The sequence below is a fragment of the Lissotriton helveticus genome, chromosome 1_1, assembly GCF_964261635.1.
Source record: "Lissotriton helveticus chromosome 1_1, aLisHel1.1, whole genome shotgun sequence".
Lineage (NCBI taxonomy): Eukaryota > Metazoa > Chordata > Amphibia > Caudata > Salamandridae > Lissotriton > Lissotriton helveticus.
In genome coordinates this window covers 725,036,357-725,051,998 of record NC_136057.1, presented here as the reverse complement: position 1 = coordinate 725,051,998, position 15,642 = coordinate 725,036,357, and the positions used below count along the sequence as shown (strand labels likewise).

At 42.3% G+C, this 15,642-nt stretch overlaps 1 protein-coding gene across 2 annotated transcripts in view; it reads left to right on the top strand.

Moving 5' to 3' along the window:
• ZDHHC17 (zDHHC palmitoyltransferase 17) overlaps positions 1-15,642 on the top strand; it is a 528,357-nt gene that overhangs the window by 491,676 nt on the left and 21,039 nt on the right. For both annotated transcript variants that reach the window (XM_078674258.1, XM_078674257.1), the window contains one exon: positions 10,232-10,326. In XM_078674258.1, coding sequence (XP_078530384.1) covers positions 10,232-10,326 — 95 coding nt within the window. The remainder of the gene's footprint in view (positions 1-10,231; positions 10,327-15,642) is intronic.

Below are 15,642 nucleotides of genomic sequence, written 5' to 3'. Positions count from 1 at the left end.
CAACTTACTAGACATCACCTTCGTGACATCCAGATTTCAGCGCTTTCTGCTGCCTTGGAACTATTCGCACAACAGACCGCTACTGACAATCCACCCCCCGGGACGCCCCACGCCGGATACCCAAATCAGTGCGGCACCCAGGCAACATCTTCTGAATTTTCATAATTTGAAAGAACTAGTAACATGTCCTCATCAGGAATTTCCTCATGAAAAGTCTGCAATGATGATTCTTGTAACTCTATGGTCTCCAAACATTCGATAAATTCGCCATCAAGAGATTGATCAAAAAAATCATTCAAGTCATCTCCTGCTTGTGAGAATATTTCATTATTGGTGCTGTCAATTTCAATAAATGTATTGGATAATTCAAAAGAAATTGCCACGGTCTCTTCGTTGTTTAAATATTTTTACTGTTTTTGTTTTGTTGTATATATTTATAAGTTATTAAAGTTTTATAATCCTACTACTTTGTTGGAGTGCTATATATTTTTAATGTGACACATAAATGTAAAAACTTTGATGTACAAAGAGTCATCCCTGGAATCTTCCGCTTCAGGCTCGGTCCCCTCCCCAATCACAATACAGGATGGTTTTCAGATAGTAGGAACACGTGTGGTGTGACGGATCTCATCGGGTGTGGGCCTTGATCTACTATAACTCCTTTGAAGAGGGGTGATTCTTTACAGCTGGGGCCATAAACTACATCTGCAGGGCTAGATGATAGCCTGGACAATCGGACACAGAGGAAGAGGAGTGTCAGAGGGTGCGGTAGTGAATAGGGCGAAAGGGAGGTGTCGGGCGGGCACAGAGTGTGATTCTCAGGGAAGAGCAGCGCAGATGGGGGGAGGTTTATTGCCCATGCATAAGACAGAGAGCGGGGGTGACCACTGCCTGGGGAAGATGCTTGCGAGGGTGGGGAGCCATGCTACGAATCAACAGCGTGCAGAGAGTGGATCTGGTCAAGGCATCTAAAATGGCTGCTGTGCACGACAAAAGTGTGGCATTTCAAAAAAGGCAAGATGGCGCAAACAATGTTTTTCAACACTTCATTTCCTTCGAATCGAACGTTAACAGACGTTGGTGCATATTACCAAAGTTAAGCGATATTTATCGCTAACGATGCTTACCAACGAATTTTTTACCGCTAAGCATCGTCAGAAATTATCGAAGATAAACCTTGCTATTATCAAGGTTTATCGCAAATGCGATAAAAAACGGCCGCAATGCATGAATATCGCTAAAAAGTCAGCGATATTCATGCATTACCGAGCTAATGCTCTTAGCCATGTTATCCACCTCCCATTGGATAACATGGCTAAGAACTGCTCAGGGCAGGTGTTAGTTTTTGGAGATATTCGCGCTTAGCGCGAATATCTCCAAAAGTTGGTAATAGGAGATAGATATCTTGCATGTTGTAATGCAAGTTATTGTGGTATATGGAACTCATACCATAATCTCTCAGTAAAACAGAAACTGATCCTTTTGGGACCGCCTGAGAAGGCCTAGGGGGTGAGGGGTACTCTACTTTGCCCCCTTATCACGTTCCGAACTATTTTATTTTACTCTCTTCTGTAATTACACAAAATAGCAGCGATAAGATGCATCAGAGACACACAGTGAGAGAAAGGAGGCCGGAGATGAAGAAGAGATGTCAAATACACATTGGAGATAATATAGTGGGAGAAGGGAAGTAAATATGAGTAAACTTACCATGTAACATAAAAATGTTGCACTCTATACTATAAGTCTCATTTTATACTACAATCACTTCGCTACAACCTCATAAATTAAAAATAAAAATGAATAATGTCTCAAACAATTTTTCATTTCTAAATATAAATTTATTCTTCTGAATTTTCTAAATTTGAAAGAACTAGTAACATGTCCTCATCAGGAATTTCCTCTTCAATCATCTCATCTGGAATCTCCTCATTAAAAGTCTGCAATGATGATTCTTGTAACTCTATGGTCTCCAAACATTCGATAAATTCGCCATCAACAGATTGATCAAAAAAATCATTCAAGTCATCTCCTCCTTGTGACAATATTTCATTATTGGTGCTGTCAATTTCAATCAATGTAGTGGATAATTCAAAAGAAATTGCCACGGTCTCTTCATTGTGAGCCATTTTATTTTGAAATTGCTTGCTGTAAATTGCAGAAAAAAATAATCACTTTCATTTATCGTTTTTAGTAATACATAATATAAAACTAACTTTATCAAGTATTTAGTATAACAGAAGGACTGTAAATAAATAACAGAAAACATTTTTCAAATTATCTTAAAGTGTACAACATAGTTCCCCTTACAAATTAACAACTCACCTTTTTAAAAGTAGGAGAAGTGTTAGTACTGTGTAAACCAAACACCAGAAATTGAGCACCAAAAATTCCTCACAAATGTACCTCAGACAGTAGTATCACAAAATGGCTGTGGTTTCCTCTCATTTGAGATATACATAACCAATTAACTTTCATCACACACAAATACAAAACCAAAGTAACATTTTAATTGGTTCTAAATTTCAACACTTTCAAATGTGTTTTCCCCATGCAATTTTCCATAGGACATTTACATACGTCTACAGCCTGAATGGCTGAACGGAATTACACCAAACTTGGCAAAATGGTAGATCAAACCTAAGAGGTCAGGGAGGATCTACTATGCTCCCTTATGGTCATTTGCCCCTTCGCTTTGGCCTCCTCTTGTCTCTCGATCCTACCGAGAGACAAGATGGCGGCCGCTACGGACTGTTTGGAATGTTTACAGACGCCGGAGAACCAATCAGCTTCGCAAAGCTCCGTAACGCGAAAAGTACGCGAAGCGGAGCGCTGTTACAGATATATATCTTTTTTTTAACGTTAATTTCTCAAAATCCACTGGAGCACATATATTGAGACCTAGCAAAGGCACATCGGGCTACCAGTCCCTAATATTTTGCCCAGTTTCGTGCAAATCCATTCAGCCGTTCGATTATTATTATTATTTTTTTTTTTTGCCCCGCGGGGCCCTTTTAAAACCTCCACATCAAACCTAGGGAGTCAGCGAGGATCTACTATGCCCCTTATGGTCATTTGCCCCTTCGCTTTGGCCTCCTCTTGTCTCTCGATCCTACCGAGAGACAAGATGGCGGCCGCTACGGACTGTTTGGAATGTTCACAGACGCCGGAGAACCAATCAGCTTCGCTTCACAAAGCTCCGTACCGCGAAAAGTCCGCGAACCGGAGCGCTGCCCGGTCCGCTGTTACAGATATATATCTTTTTTTGAACGTTAATTTCTCAAAATCCACTGAAGCACATATATTGAGACCTAGCAAAGGCACATCGGGCTACCAGTCCCTACAATTTTGCCAAGTTTTGTGGAAATCCATTCAGCCGTTCGGGCTAAAAGTGAGGCCAACCGCCCTATGGAAAACTCAATGTTAAAAACACGTTTTGGGACCCCCCTTTTTTCTCGGCCCCCCTTTGACAAACCCCCCCCAAATTTCCAGGGGCTGCTCAGAAACAAAATGTTCCATTTTCCAGGAAATTTCAGCCAATTCCGTCCACAAACGCCAAAGTTATTAGACATAGAATTTTCAAAAATCCCATAGAGAAAAAATCCTAACTATATATACCTACTGGCGACCGCCAGTAGGTAATATATATATATATATGTATTTTCTGTATGCTCGGGGATCCCGCACATGGGCAGGGATTATTCATAGATTATGACTTTGAGTATACCCTGGATGAGAACTAGGATTACAGGTAAGTAACTAATCATTTATTCACTCCTGCTTTGGTCAATAATGAAGTTAAGGGGGTGTCACTGCTACCATGCGCACCGACTAGGGATTGCCCACTAAGAATGATTTCCTGGAATATTGCAGGACTACGGGGACGCCTGGAGAATGACGATTGGGTCAATTTTATCGACTCATATGATATTGTCATTCTTCAAGAAACTTGGTCAACTATTCCATTGTATAGGTTGGGTTATCTGAACTTCTCAAAACCAGCAATTAAGAGCCCCAAGGGTAGGGCCTCTGGTGGTCTTACTATTTGGATAAAAAACACCTTGGGCTTTCATGGTAGGGAAATACTGGTGGAGTGTGCGGACCTCTTATGCATTAGACTGACTAAATCTAATACCACTGATATCCTTTTAGTTGATGTCTATGCTCGTGGTCATCAGGGTGGGAAAAAACAAGCTGTCCTGGACGATCTGGATCTTCTATTCAAGAATCTTGGGACCAACCAGATCGTAATAGTAGCAGGAGACTTGAATACTCCCATCGAGCCCATCTCTACTTTGGCAGAGGATGTAGGCTCTGAGGAGGACATCGTTTGGGCAATCCCCCCACTTACTATTGCAAAGGGTGTCAGGGGCACTGAGGCAGCCTTACATTGGCTGGGCTTTTGCTTGGAATGGGGCCTTAGGGCCGCCAATGGGCGTACACGTTCTGATTGTCTTGGGTCCAACACTTTCGACAACGGCTTGTCTTCTAGCCGTATTGATTATATATTGATTAACATACAGTATTGGTCCATTGTGCAAGACATGGTGATAGAGCCTCGCCCAGAGAGCGATCATAATCCCCTTTCGCTTGAGGTTTTGGTCCAAGGTGTGGGGGCACCCGTTAGGAGCACTAATAGTCTAACATCTGATGTTATTTTGTGCGATAACAGGCGCCGCGTGAAATGGCCTAGGGTGTTGGAGGATCCCACACTTATTTCATTGATTGAGGAAAAGGTACGGGACGTATGGAATAGAATGCTTTTGCTATCCCCAGTTGGTAATCCAGATTCCACAATTACCAATCTTCATGAGGAGTGTTTTTCGACCCTCAAGAACCTACTCACGAAACCATCAAGGTCTGTTAATACCAGAGTACACAAAAAATGGTATAACAAGAAATGTAGAGCCGCCCACAGTGACCTATTAGCTGCCATAAAGGCCAGGAACCTTGATGTCATAAGGATAGCAAGGCAATACTATAAGCACACTATCCAGGCTGCTAAACGAGAGTGGGATGATTCCTTTTGGCTTGACCTTCTTGGTGCATGTGATTCCCCTAATCCAACTGATTTCTGGCTGATCTTAAGGAGGGGAAAGGATCCTGCTGCCCAGATCCCGGTAAACCATGTTTCTGCTCAAACATGGGTGGATTTTTATACCGCTCAATTTAATGACCCTAATGTTGCGGAGGTATCGCCGACAAAACCCGCTGTCCCACCACTACTATCACTGACAGGAGACAGTCTCTTGTTCTCGGAATCTGACACCGCACTTGCCCTCGAGTTAGTTCAGTCGGGTAAAGCTCCTGGTATTGACACTATTCCCGCTGACCTTTTTAAACTTAAACCTGACCTATGGATTCCCTATATCACCCTACTGGCAAATAACATAGCTTCAGGGGCCGAGATCCCTTTTTCATGGAAGGGGGCAGAAATCTTGCCAGTACATAAGAAGGGTGACCGCTCCCTCCCCAATAACTATCGGCCCATTAGTTTGATCGACTCAGTTCAGAAAATCGTGTCGAGAATGATCTTGGCAAGAATTCTGGACTGGATCGACTCAAATAATGTACTTTCCCCTATGCAGGCGGGTTTTAGGTTTGGGACTAGTACTGTGGACCAAGTTTTTCGGTTTACACTACTCTTTTGGAAGGTGGTCCTGTTGGGCGGAGGTATGTTATTTGCTGCATTCGTTGATCTTAAGTCGGCTTTCGACTTAGTGCCAAGAAAAAAGCTGTGGGAGGCTCTTAGTCACATGGGTTTTCCGCCTGAGCTTTTGATTTTAGTCCAGCGACTCCATGAGGACAACTATGCCCAGGTTAGGTGGGGTAGTCAGGGGCAGGTGACCAAACGATTCCCAGTACAACGAGGGGTGCGTCAAGGCTGTGTCCTTGCCCCTACGTTGTTTCTCTTATTTATTAATCAGGTCACACATTTCTTCCTCAACACCCAGTCGGATGCTCCTAAGTTGGGTGGTCGAAAGTACCCCATGTTGATCTTTGCAGATGACACCCTTCTGCTTTCTAAAACAAGAGCCGGACTCTAGGTAGCCTTGAACAGATTCTCTGAGTTCTGCACTTCGAACGACTTGCAAATAAACGCGGACAAAACCAAATTTATGGTTTTTTGCAAGAAAAATCCCCCTAAGTGCACAGTCTCCTTAAACGGAGTCCCGATTGAGCAGGTTATGACCATGACATACCTTGGAGTGACCCTAGATCATCGTCTCACTTGGAATCCCCAAGTGGAAACATCCAAACTCAAATTCAATAGGTTGGCTGGCAGTTTGATTCGTGAACAGAGGAATTCGCTAACTAGGTGTGTTACCCCTGTTCTAAAAATTTATGACGCGAAAGTTGTCTCTGCCACCCTTTACGGAGCCGAAGTCTGGGGTCATAAAAATCTTTCCAGTTTGGTAACTGCTCAGAACAGGTTTTTACGGAATCTGGTTAGCCTCCCCCAGTCTACCCCTACTAAACCCCTACTATTGGACCTTGGTTGCAGACCAATCGACGAGATGGCCCAGTACCGACTGGTGGCCTTTTGGCGCCGTCTCTGGTCCACTCCCGAGCTTGGTCTGTTTACCCAAGAGTTGGAGGAAGTTAAACTGATGTGGGGGGCACAGTCATTACAATGGTTCGGGGTAGTGAAAAATACATTGAACCTAATGGGCCTTCCAGAGCTCTGGTCTAACCCAGGGGGGTCCAGATTCCCATCCAAACATGAGTTTAAGGCACTCTTCTGGGCCTGGAGAAAATCTATTCTTGTAAACCAATCATGTGACGTTAATCTAACTGGCTCCTTCTTAGTGCACAAGGATGTCCCCTTGTTAGAACAGTACTGGGACCTAATCACAAGTGTATTGGATCGAAAACTTTACCATCAGTTTCGAGTTGGCACTTTGCCCATCAACACTTTTAGAGCAAAATGGGACAAGTGTGTAGGAAACAACTGCCCCTGGTGCCCAGACCAGGAAGAAAGTATGGGTCACTTCTTCTTTGGTTGTCCTATCTATGGAGCACCAAGAAGCAAGTGGTTAAGACCGATTTGCTTGACCCTTAATAGTAGAGGCTATCAAGATGCACTTCTGAAACTTCGTACTATTAGATCTGAAACTGTAGTGGTATGTGTTGCCAAATTTTTGAAATGGGCATGGCTTATTCGATCCAAAAAATTGGGTATCCCCGTATGTTGAAAGCCTTCTTTCAGTCACACATAGTATTCTGTATGTTTTTTCTTAGCGGTATCCATTTATGTGCATTTATTTGCGTCCCATCTGTCTTATTATACACAATTATGAAGTATTTTTTAATTGCTCCTAGGAATGAAATGTGTATACTAGTATCTTATTGTAAAATGTTTTTTAATATGTATGTATGATTGTACACTGTCTTTTATGAATCTTTTATTCGAAATAAAGACTTATCGAATCGAATCGAACTAATCCTTCTAGTAGCTGGGGTGTGATTGAAAACAGGAATTGGCTGCCATTCTGTCCCTTAATACAGATTCTGATGTCTCTTCTGGTAAACCCTGCAAAAGATGTTTGTTGGTCGATAGAACTTCCATTGGACATACAGAGTACCAGATGATGCAGCTAAATATACCATACTACTCATTTCCAAGCCTGTCCTCACATACAGCATTTAGTGTAAGCCGTAAATACAAACTTTATTCACACACAGGCAGAAGCAATAAATCTTCCCTCGCACAGAAACTGTTCAAGTTTTCTTAGTCCAACAAGCTCAGCTTAGTCAGCAACTGCTCCAGATTACCTCACATACAGAATTACAAAAAAAGCAGCACTGCATGCTTCCTTGAAAATAGCACACATGGAGCAGCAATGGCAGAGAAACTCCCAGTTACCACCACTGCATTCCCCTTACCCAACCGCTTGGTCACCTAACGCCTAGACAACTCCCTGTCCCATCGCCATCATTCTTGTAGGAGTCCACCTTTCTGGGTATTTATACGGATATGGGGGTTTCCCCTCCTTAGCATGGAAACTCGCTCTGTCTGCTTTTTTAGTTTGAGCCTACCCGACAGTGGTGCGAAAGACCTATTATGGGCTTACCAAGAATAAACGATTTTGCAGCACACCCATTGGTTGGTTTTACTGTGACTCTTAATTGCTTGGTTTCTTTTGGATGGCTTTCCTTGTTTAAGCCTTTGAATCGTTGTCCCTCCCTTGGAGCATTGCCTATTTACCATCTAGTTGACTGATTAGTTGGCTTCTATACTCACCTTTAGGGATCTATTTTTTTTTTATTTAAGCACTTCGTGAGAGTGCATGTGTTTCCAGCTGTCTTCTTCATGAGCTCTTTTTTCTCCCCTCCATACTGCTCTGTCTCCCCTTACGATTCTCCCCTACTTTCTCCACATTGCACTCTTCTTCTTGTTTGTCCCTCAAGTTGCTTCACTCACTCGCTCATTTACTTTTCAGTGCTCTTGCACTGCGCTTTATACGAGCAATCTTGTACCACTATGATTTATTTACCAATCCATCTCGGAGCAGTAAAAAAAAAAAGTTTGACTTTTGTGTGCATGTGTGCTGAACGCCTGCGTGTGACTACAGTATGACGCAGCAGACGCAATGCTGTACAGCGTGACAAAAAATAATTGGAAAAGGTAACCGGTCTGGTAGAGGAGACCTATTAACTTTGACAATGCTTGTTCATTGGTGCAGCCTCCCATGGTAGTTGGGAGTCTCTCTTCCTCCATCCATTTTAGTGTTTTCCAATGTGCAATGAAAGCTAGGAGGGTCAGAAAAATCTGAAAATGCTCCTTATGCCAAAGGGATAAGAGAGAAAATGAGCTTTGGGGATTAGCAGAGGCTCATCAGCACCACAAATGAAGGTCATATTCATTCAAATTTAAATAGCCGAATCCTGGTGGTACTTCAGGGGTCGTTAAATCAAAACGAGTATGAATTGTTTGAAAATGTGAGGATGATTTGATACGTGGCCTTAGTTTGAAGTCTTCCATAACTTAATCAAGGGTATGACAAGGGGGACCAATTTGCGAAAGACCATGTTGAAGCACTGGAAATTTGTTCCGATACAATCGCTACTGCATTTGACAAAACTTTCTGACTGTTATGGAATTCCCATGACTTCCAGTAACCTGCAAAACCTCCTGTTCCTAGTTTTTGAGGAGTACTCACTTAGGTATCCTCATTTGTGACACAAGTCTGCAGTTGCACCTTTTACCTGAGTTAATTTTTTTCATGATGGGACCGATATTTTTCCTAGTGGACGAACTACATCACTTGAACTCCATTAAATATTGCAAAGTTACTTTCCACCTTGTAAACAACCTTACTCGTGCAGCTCCCTTGACCAAAGGAATGTCCAGTCATTGCTAGGGTAGCAAGCGTCTTGTAGAAGGGAACTGTGAATGCTCACAAAAGTACAAGTTTATTTGCGTCTCACCTACCTTTACAAGACCTGTGTGGATCAACCACACATCTGCCTGGCTCTAAATTTAAAAATACTGGAGGAAAGCAAGTATCATCAAACTGTTTGTGATGAGAAATGTGGCAATACCTTTTTTTTTGTCTTGGGTTTCCCTTGTGGATTTATTTATTTGCGCACGGAAGTTAAGTGCACAAAAGGCTGTGTGAAACAAGGCCAGTATGGCTTACTCAACAGACATACTACAGGTTTGATTTTCATAAAGCTATTGACTCCATGTGGTCCAGAAACAAACTTTGGACATAATGATGATATTTCTCTTTGGTTTCGAAGAAAAGGTAGTACCCCCTGTAGTCGGGTGCTCCTGAATCTTTTCAAATACCTGTCATTTGTCTAAACCTCTGTATGCCGTTGGTTAATCCAATAGTTAGTGAATATAAACATGGCTCTGACAGTAGGTGTCATACAGTAGGAAACATGTACTCCTTATTATGTCCTGTCTTTAACAGAAATCTAGGTGCTCCGAGTATTAAACACATGGGGAGATGGGAGAAAAGTTTATGCGATCTTGCTCACTGCCGCTGCAATTTTATGAACATTTGTTAAGGTGTGGCTAATTAGATCTTCAGTTTTGATATCTTACTTACCCAATAGAAACTTGCTTCTTTTTACAATTGCTGGAAAAGCATAAGCAACTTTCAAATGAAGATGTGTGTGGGCGGTCACAGTGGTAAACTGTTTATTGCTCAGATTATAGGGCACAAAGTTAAGAACTTGTGTATTGAACTTTAAGATCCTCTAATATTTCTTTTCACAGATTTCTTGTCTAGGGATTACAACAAATGAAAGGATGAATGCAAGAAGGTACAAGCACTTTAAGGTTACAACTACATCGATTGAAAGTCCATTTAAGTAAGTAGTACTGTGAATGAGCATTACGATCCCATTAATGTGCTGTTACTTCCCCAATTATACTTTCTCCAGCATAATTCAGTGTATTGTAATGCAGACATACTGTTCTGTGCTGTAGCATTTAGATAGTGTTTATCCTACAGCATGGAGCAGTGTGTGATTGGCAAAGTGTTGTATTTATTTTGATTCTATGTTGGAAATGTTCTGGTGTCATACATGAGTTTCCAAAGTGGGTGTGTGTAAACAAATTGGGTTATTGGTTGAGAAGGGTGGAAGCCCCACTCAGGCAACAACCACAGTCCTAGTGAACCACAAAAGTCACTGGATTAACCTCTGCTTAAACCTCTGGTAGCTCAGCACAAAGCAGTTATGCTTAACTTAGAGGTAATGTGTAAAGTATTTAAGCAGCACACAAACCGTAATAAAGTGAAAATGCAACACAAGAAAAACCCCAAATCAATTTAGAAAAATAGAGTAAATTTTAGATAATAGAATGTTACCAGAATGACAACCATCCAATCAACAGAATCTGAGTTATTAAATTCTTACGTTTTTTTGTGTGTGAAAATAGCACCTAAAAGCATCATTAATGGTCTTCTGGTCGGACTAGCCTGGCAAAAGTCACAAGTTAAGGCAAACCATGATGGAGCACAGGTTGGATAAAAGTACCAGGTTAGTCCCACTGACAAGTTATCTTTTAGGGTCCAGCACAAAAAGTTCCATTAACGGTGGAGGGGAAGGCTGAGTATCTCAGAATGTCGACGTTGTAGCATGGAGAGCAGGTCAGCGTACTGAACGGTCGTCACTGTAGCTTCCCGTATGCGGTCGTCCGGACTGTTGTTCCTGTACTGCAAAGTGATGGTCTTGCATTTGTGGTCATTGCAGGTGGCAGAATCGTGCTGCGAATGGGGCTGTTCAGTGTCACGAAGATCCCAAACTTCAAGATTTGCTCTTTTTCTTCAGGATGAATACACTCGGATTCCAGCCAAGGGTCCTGAACCTGGCGTGGCACTTCTTGGGGGGTGTCTAGGATTCATGCCAGCTGAGGCCAACAGCCCTTAGGAAGGTCCAGTTGCAGCAGGTCAGCTGGGCAGTTGCAGGGAGGTCTCTGAAGCTTATTGTGTCTCTGTAGCTCAAACAGGAAATCATTCAGCTGGCCCTTTGAGTCAATCTGGTTAGCCTGGGATAAAGGCAAGCAGATCCAGCCTTTCTTCTCAGACACCAAGGCGGTCCTTCAGGCAGCAGGGCAGTTCGTCTGTAACTTCCACAGGTCTAGGAGTGTTCTGATGAGTGGCTCTGGATGCCCAATACTTACAACTGGTGCCAGTTTTGTGTGGTGAACTCCCTACCCTACCGCCACATCTGGTTCTGGAAAGTTCTTCTACTGTCAAGGCTCAAAACTGTCTGGTGTTTCAAAAGATAGGACAGGCATCGTGTCATATTCCTCTATGTGGGTAGGAAGCAAAATCCTTGCAGTCTGAGTGGAGCTGGGTACAGCCCATCCACAGTCATCCTGCCAAGATGGCCCATTTTCCTCACACCTAAGCCCCCTTTGTGTCACTGTCTGGGAGAAAAACACTAATTCTAAAAGCAGAGCCAGTCAGAGTCATATGACCCAGATCACTGGCAGAAGACACAAATGGTTGGGACAAGAAAATGTTAACTTTTTAAAAGTGGCATTTTCAGGATAGTGACTTTAAAATCCAACTTTACCATGAAAGAGGATTTTAAATTGCAATTCATTTGATTGTAAACAGCATATCTCTATCTGCTCCCAGTCTAAAGTTATCACTTATTAAATCCAATAAGATAACCCAGTATCAATGGGAGATATTTTCTTTCCAGTAGTGAAAAACGGCTTTTGGAGTATTTAACTGCTGGTACATGTAAAACTTTAGTACACAAGTCCTACTTTTTAAACACAATGCACCCTGCCCTGTGATCCTTTGGGGCCTACTGTTGGAGTAGGCATGGCAAAGGGTTTACTCGGCCTGGGGTAGGCCTGGTAAATGGTTTACTTGGCCAGGTTGACTTGACAGTTTAAAACTGCACTACGTGCTGCAGTGGCAAGCCTGATTCATGTTTTAAAAGTCCAATTTAGTGGGTGGCACGAGGAGTGCTGCAGGTCCACTGTTAACATCTAATATGCAGGCCCTAGGTACAGATAGTACCATATGTTAGGGACTTGCAAGTAAATTAAATGTGCCAATTAGGTGTACTCAAATGTTACCAGAACGTTAGCACTAGTTAGCAGTGGTGTAATGTAAGATGGATATCTAGAGTGTTGCTTGTCACCCATGAGGGTATTCACCTGCTGTTGTAAAGTGCACAGATAAATAAAAATTCATAATTCTCTTGGGACAACCAAAAGGTTCTCAACCAACACATAAATTCATATAATTCCCAACATACAATGGGCCAGAAGCACACCGTCCTTGCACACAAAGTTAAAAACTGACCCTATTTGCCAATTATAATACACACACTCATAACTACCAAAGGTATATGAAAAATATATATATTTATTAAAAAATAATTTGTCTACTAATTTTGCAATTCTAAAAGATCATAGATTGATCAGATTTACAAAAATATATTAAAAACCACAGTACCATACATGTGTAATTTATGAGAGACACAGAAAATGTGCAATCTATTCATCACATCACATTTAGGTTGTTCCACATGGAATTAATTTCATTTGTCTGTTCCAGTGTCCATCAATAAAATCATCTATTGGGCATGAACATGTTCCTTGGATACAACCACAGAAGTAAGAAAAAAGGGGTTGACTCGTTTCGGTGGTATCTCTTGATAACAGCCACCTTCTTCATTGTTGTAAATCTGATCAATCTATGATCTTTTTTAGGATAGCAAAATTAGTAGACAAATTGTTTTTAATAAATATATATATTTTTCATATACCTTTGGTAGTTATGAGTGTGTGTATTATAATTGCCAAATAGGGTCAGTTTTTAACATTGTGTGCAAGGACTGTGTGCTTCTGGCCCATTGTATGTTGGGAATTATATGAATTTATGTGTAGGTTGAGAACCTTTTGGTTGACACAAGAGAATTCGTTTTTTTTATTTACCTATGGTACCCCTTCTCTTGGGTAGTGGGGTCGCTCCCCGTATTGATAAGTAAAGTGCTCAGAGCCAGGGCCGCACTAACTTCCGGGCTTTTTGGAATGCTGCCGAGCTGGGGGCTGATTTCACTGCGGTGGGGTCTGATTGTGTTGGAGACCTGCGTGTGCTTTGAAACAAACAAAGCAAAATGAATATCGTTCAGCACATGCAGGTCCCCACCAACGAAATCAGCCCCCAGCTCAGCAGCATTCCAAAACGACCGGAAGCCAGTCCGTTCCTGCACAGAGCCCTTGAGCCAACAAAACTAATTCAGCAAAACAGGAGGGGTGAAGTCAAAAGGTTTAGGGGAATAACACATCAACAATGTCAGGTCTAACAGCGTGGTAGCATGTGAATAAGGGAGTTTGTTTCCTTTGTGCAAGTTCCATATTACAGACGTGATGCAGAGGCAAAAATAGATCTTGGTAGGCCTACTGGCTGTGTTCCACTGAGAGAATGGTACACAGTCAGTGTGGCCCCAGAGATCACCCTTTGGAGGTGGTCACAGGAGTAACAAAGAAAGGCCTAAAAGAGAGGGTAGTCTTCCACCAGTTAAAAATGATGGAGTTGTTTCAACTCATGGCCATATGTTTAACTAACACAGTCTCCTGATGCTAGCCAAACTGTCTGAGGACTTTTTCTTTTTGGCAATCGAGTACACTCTCCTGGACTTTGCTATACATAGTAAATAAAGGTAGCACCCTGTTACAAACAGGGATGTGTAATTAATGCCCAGGATTTAAATTATTATTTTTTTTAAATAGGGTGGGGACTGGATTCTCTTGGCACTGGGCTCCATATTCTACCTTCTGTAGCTAAAACTATATTTATATCCAAAAGGACCACGATCCCGAATTCTGTAGTCGCCACCATGTCAAGTGAGGGGAAATCTGGATTTTGTTTGGTGTAGTTGTGACATATGGGCCATTACAGAGGGTATAAATCCCCCATTTGTATTCCCTAGGTGTGAGAAACACTATTTGATGCCCAGGAGTAGGACCCAGTGCAAGAGGAGCTGACCTCCTAAACCATAGCTTTTTTTCAATTCCACGGCTGGTCTCTAATAGGCTTTCTGCCCACTTGAGCAAGAAGGGAGGAGGTGAACCCTCCAATGAGGGCAGAAATATGTCTGTCCCGGCTCAGGCCCCATAACCTATTCAATTTCTCACTTTTTCCTTTGATTGCTTAGTGTCCTTTCTAACCCCCTCCTCCCTTTCCTGGGATGGGGAGATTGGAGGTAAGCACCTCAGTCTGATGCCTGCGAGGGTTGAAAGCCCACCTAACAGGGAAAAAACTAAAAGGAATTGGGTGGGTGCTGGATCTTCTTGGCATCGGGCGGGGCCAAGAGAACAATGTTTCTGGGTTAGGAAGAATGGGGGTTTATCCTCTCTCTCTGCAAGCCCATATATCAAAACTTGACCCAAAGAAATCCTAGTCTCCTATAATTTGCCATAGGGAAAGACTGCAGTATTCAGCCATTCGGTCAGTCTGCATCCAGTGAACCGTACCAACTCTGGTTATTTCTGAAACCCAGCGGCCCTAGGGAGTCCAAGATGGATCCCGTAGCGTTTTCTTACTCAGAATGGGTACTGTTAATGTTAAAATTATGCCTAATGCACCCAATTTCCCCTTTCCAGGTGGAGTAGCTGCAACATTTTTTCTCAGGGTAGGTTGGCACCCATGAAAACCCTATTACACTGGGAATTCTGAAATCTAGGAAAACCAAATTAAACCACAGTGGTTTGGCTTGCATGTACCCCGCAGTTTTTCTTACCCAAAATTATCAAAGTCGGGGCCAAACATTATTTTACTCTTTTTGTGACAGAAAACTTTGGCGCCTTTAGTAAATAGACAAAGTCTTACTACCCTGTGTTTTCACATTTCTCTTGATTGCAATGCTACTCCAACCCAAACCCCTAAATGTGTGGGTGGGCCTATTGTACATCATGGGAATGGTCAAAACTGTAAGCTGTTTAAGACCTCATTTACACCACTTTAACTTGAAACGGCCGTAGTCCCTATATAATTAGGGCCCTAATTTTTTTTTTTTTTTTTTTTTTTTAGAAGTGTAGGAATGCTGGGTGGTAGGACTTCTGTTTATCCCCACAGATGTAGGAAGTTGCTCTAACATAAATGTGAGGAAAATCTGTCAGTTTTGCCTACATTTGACATTTGTATAGCATTCTGC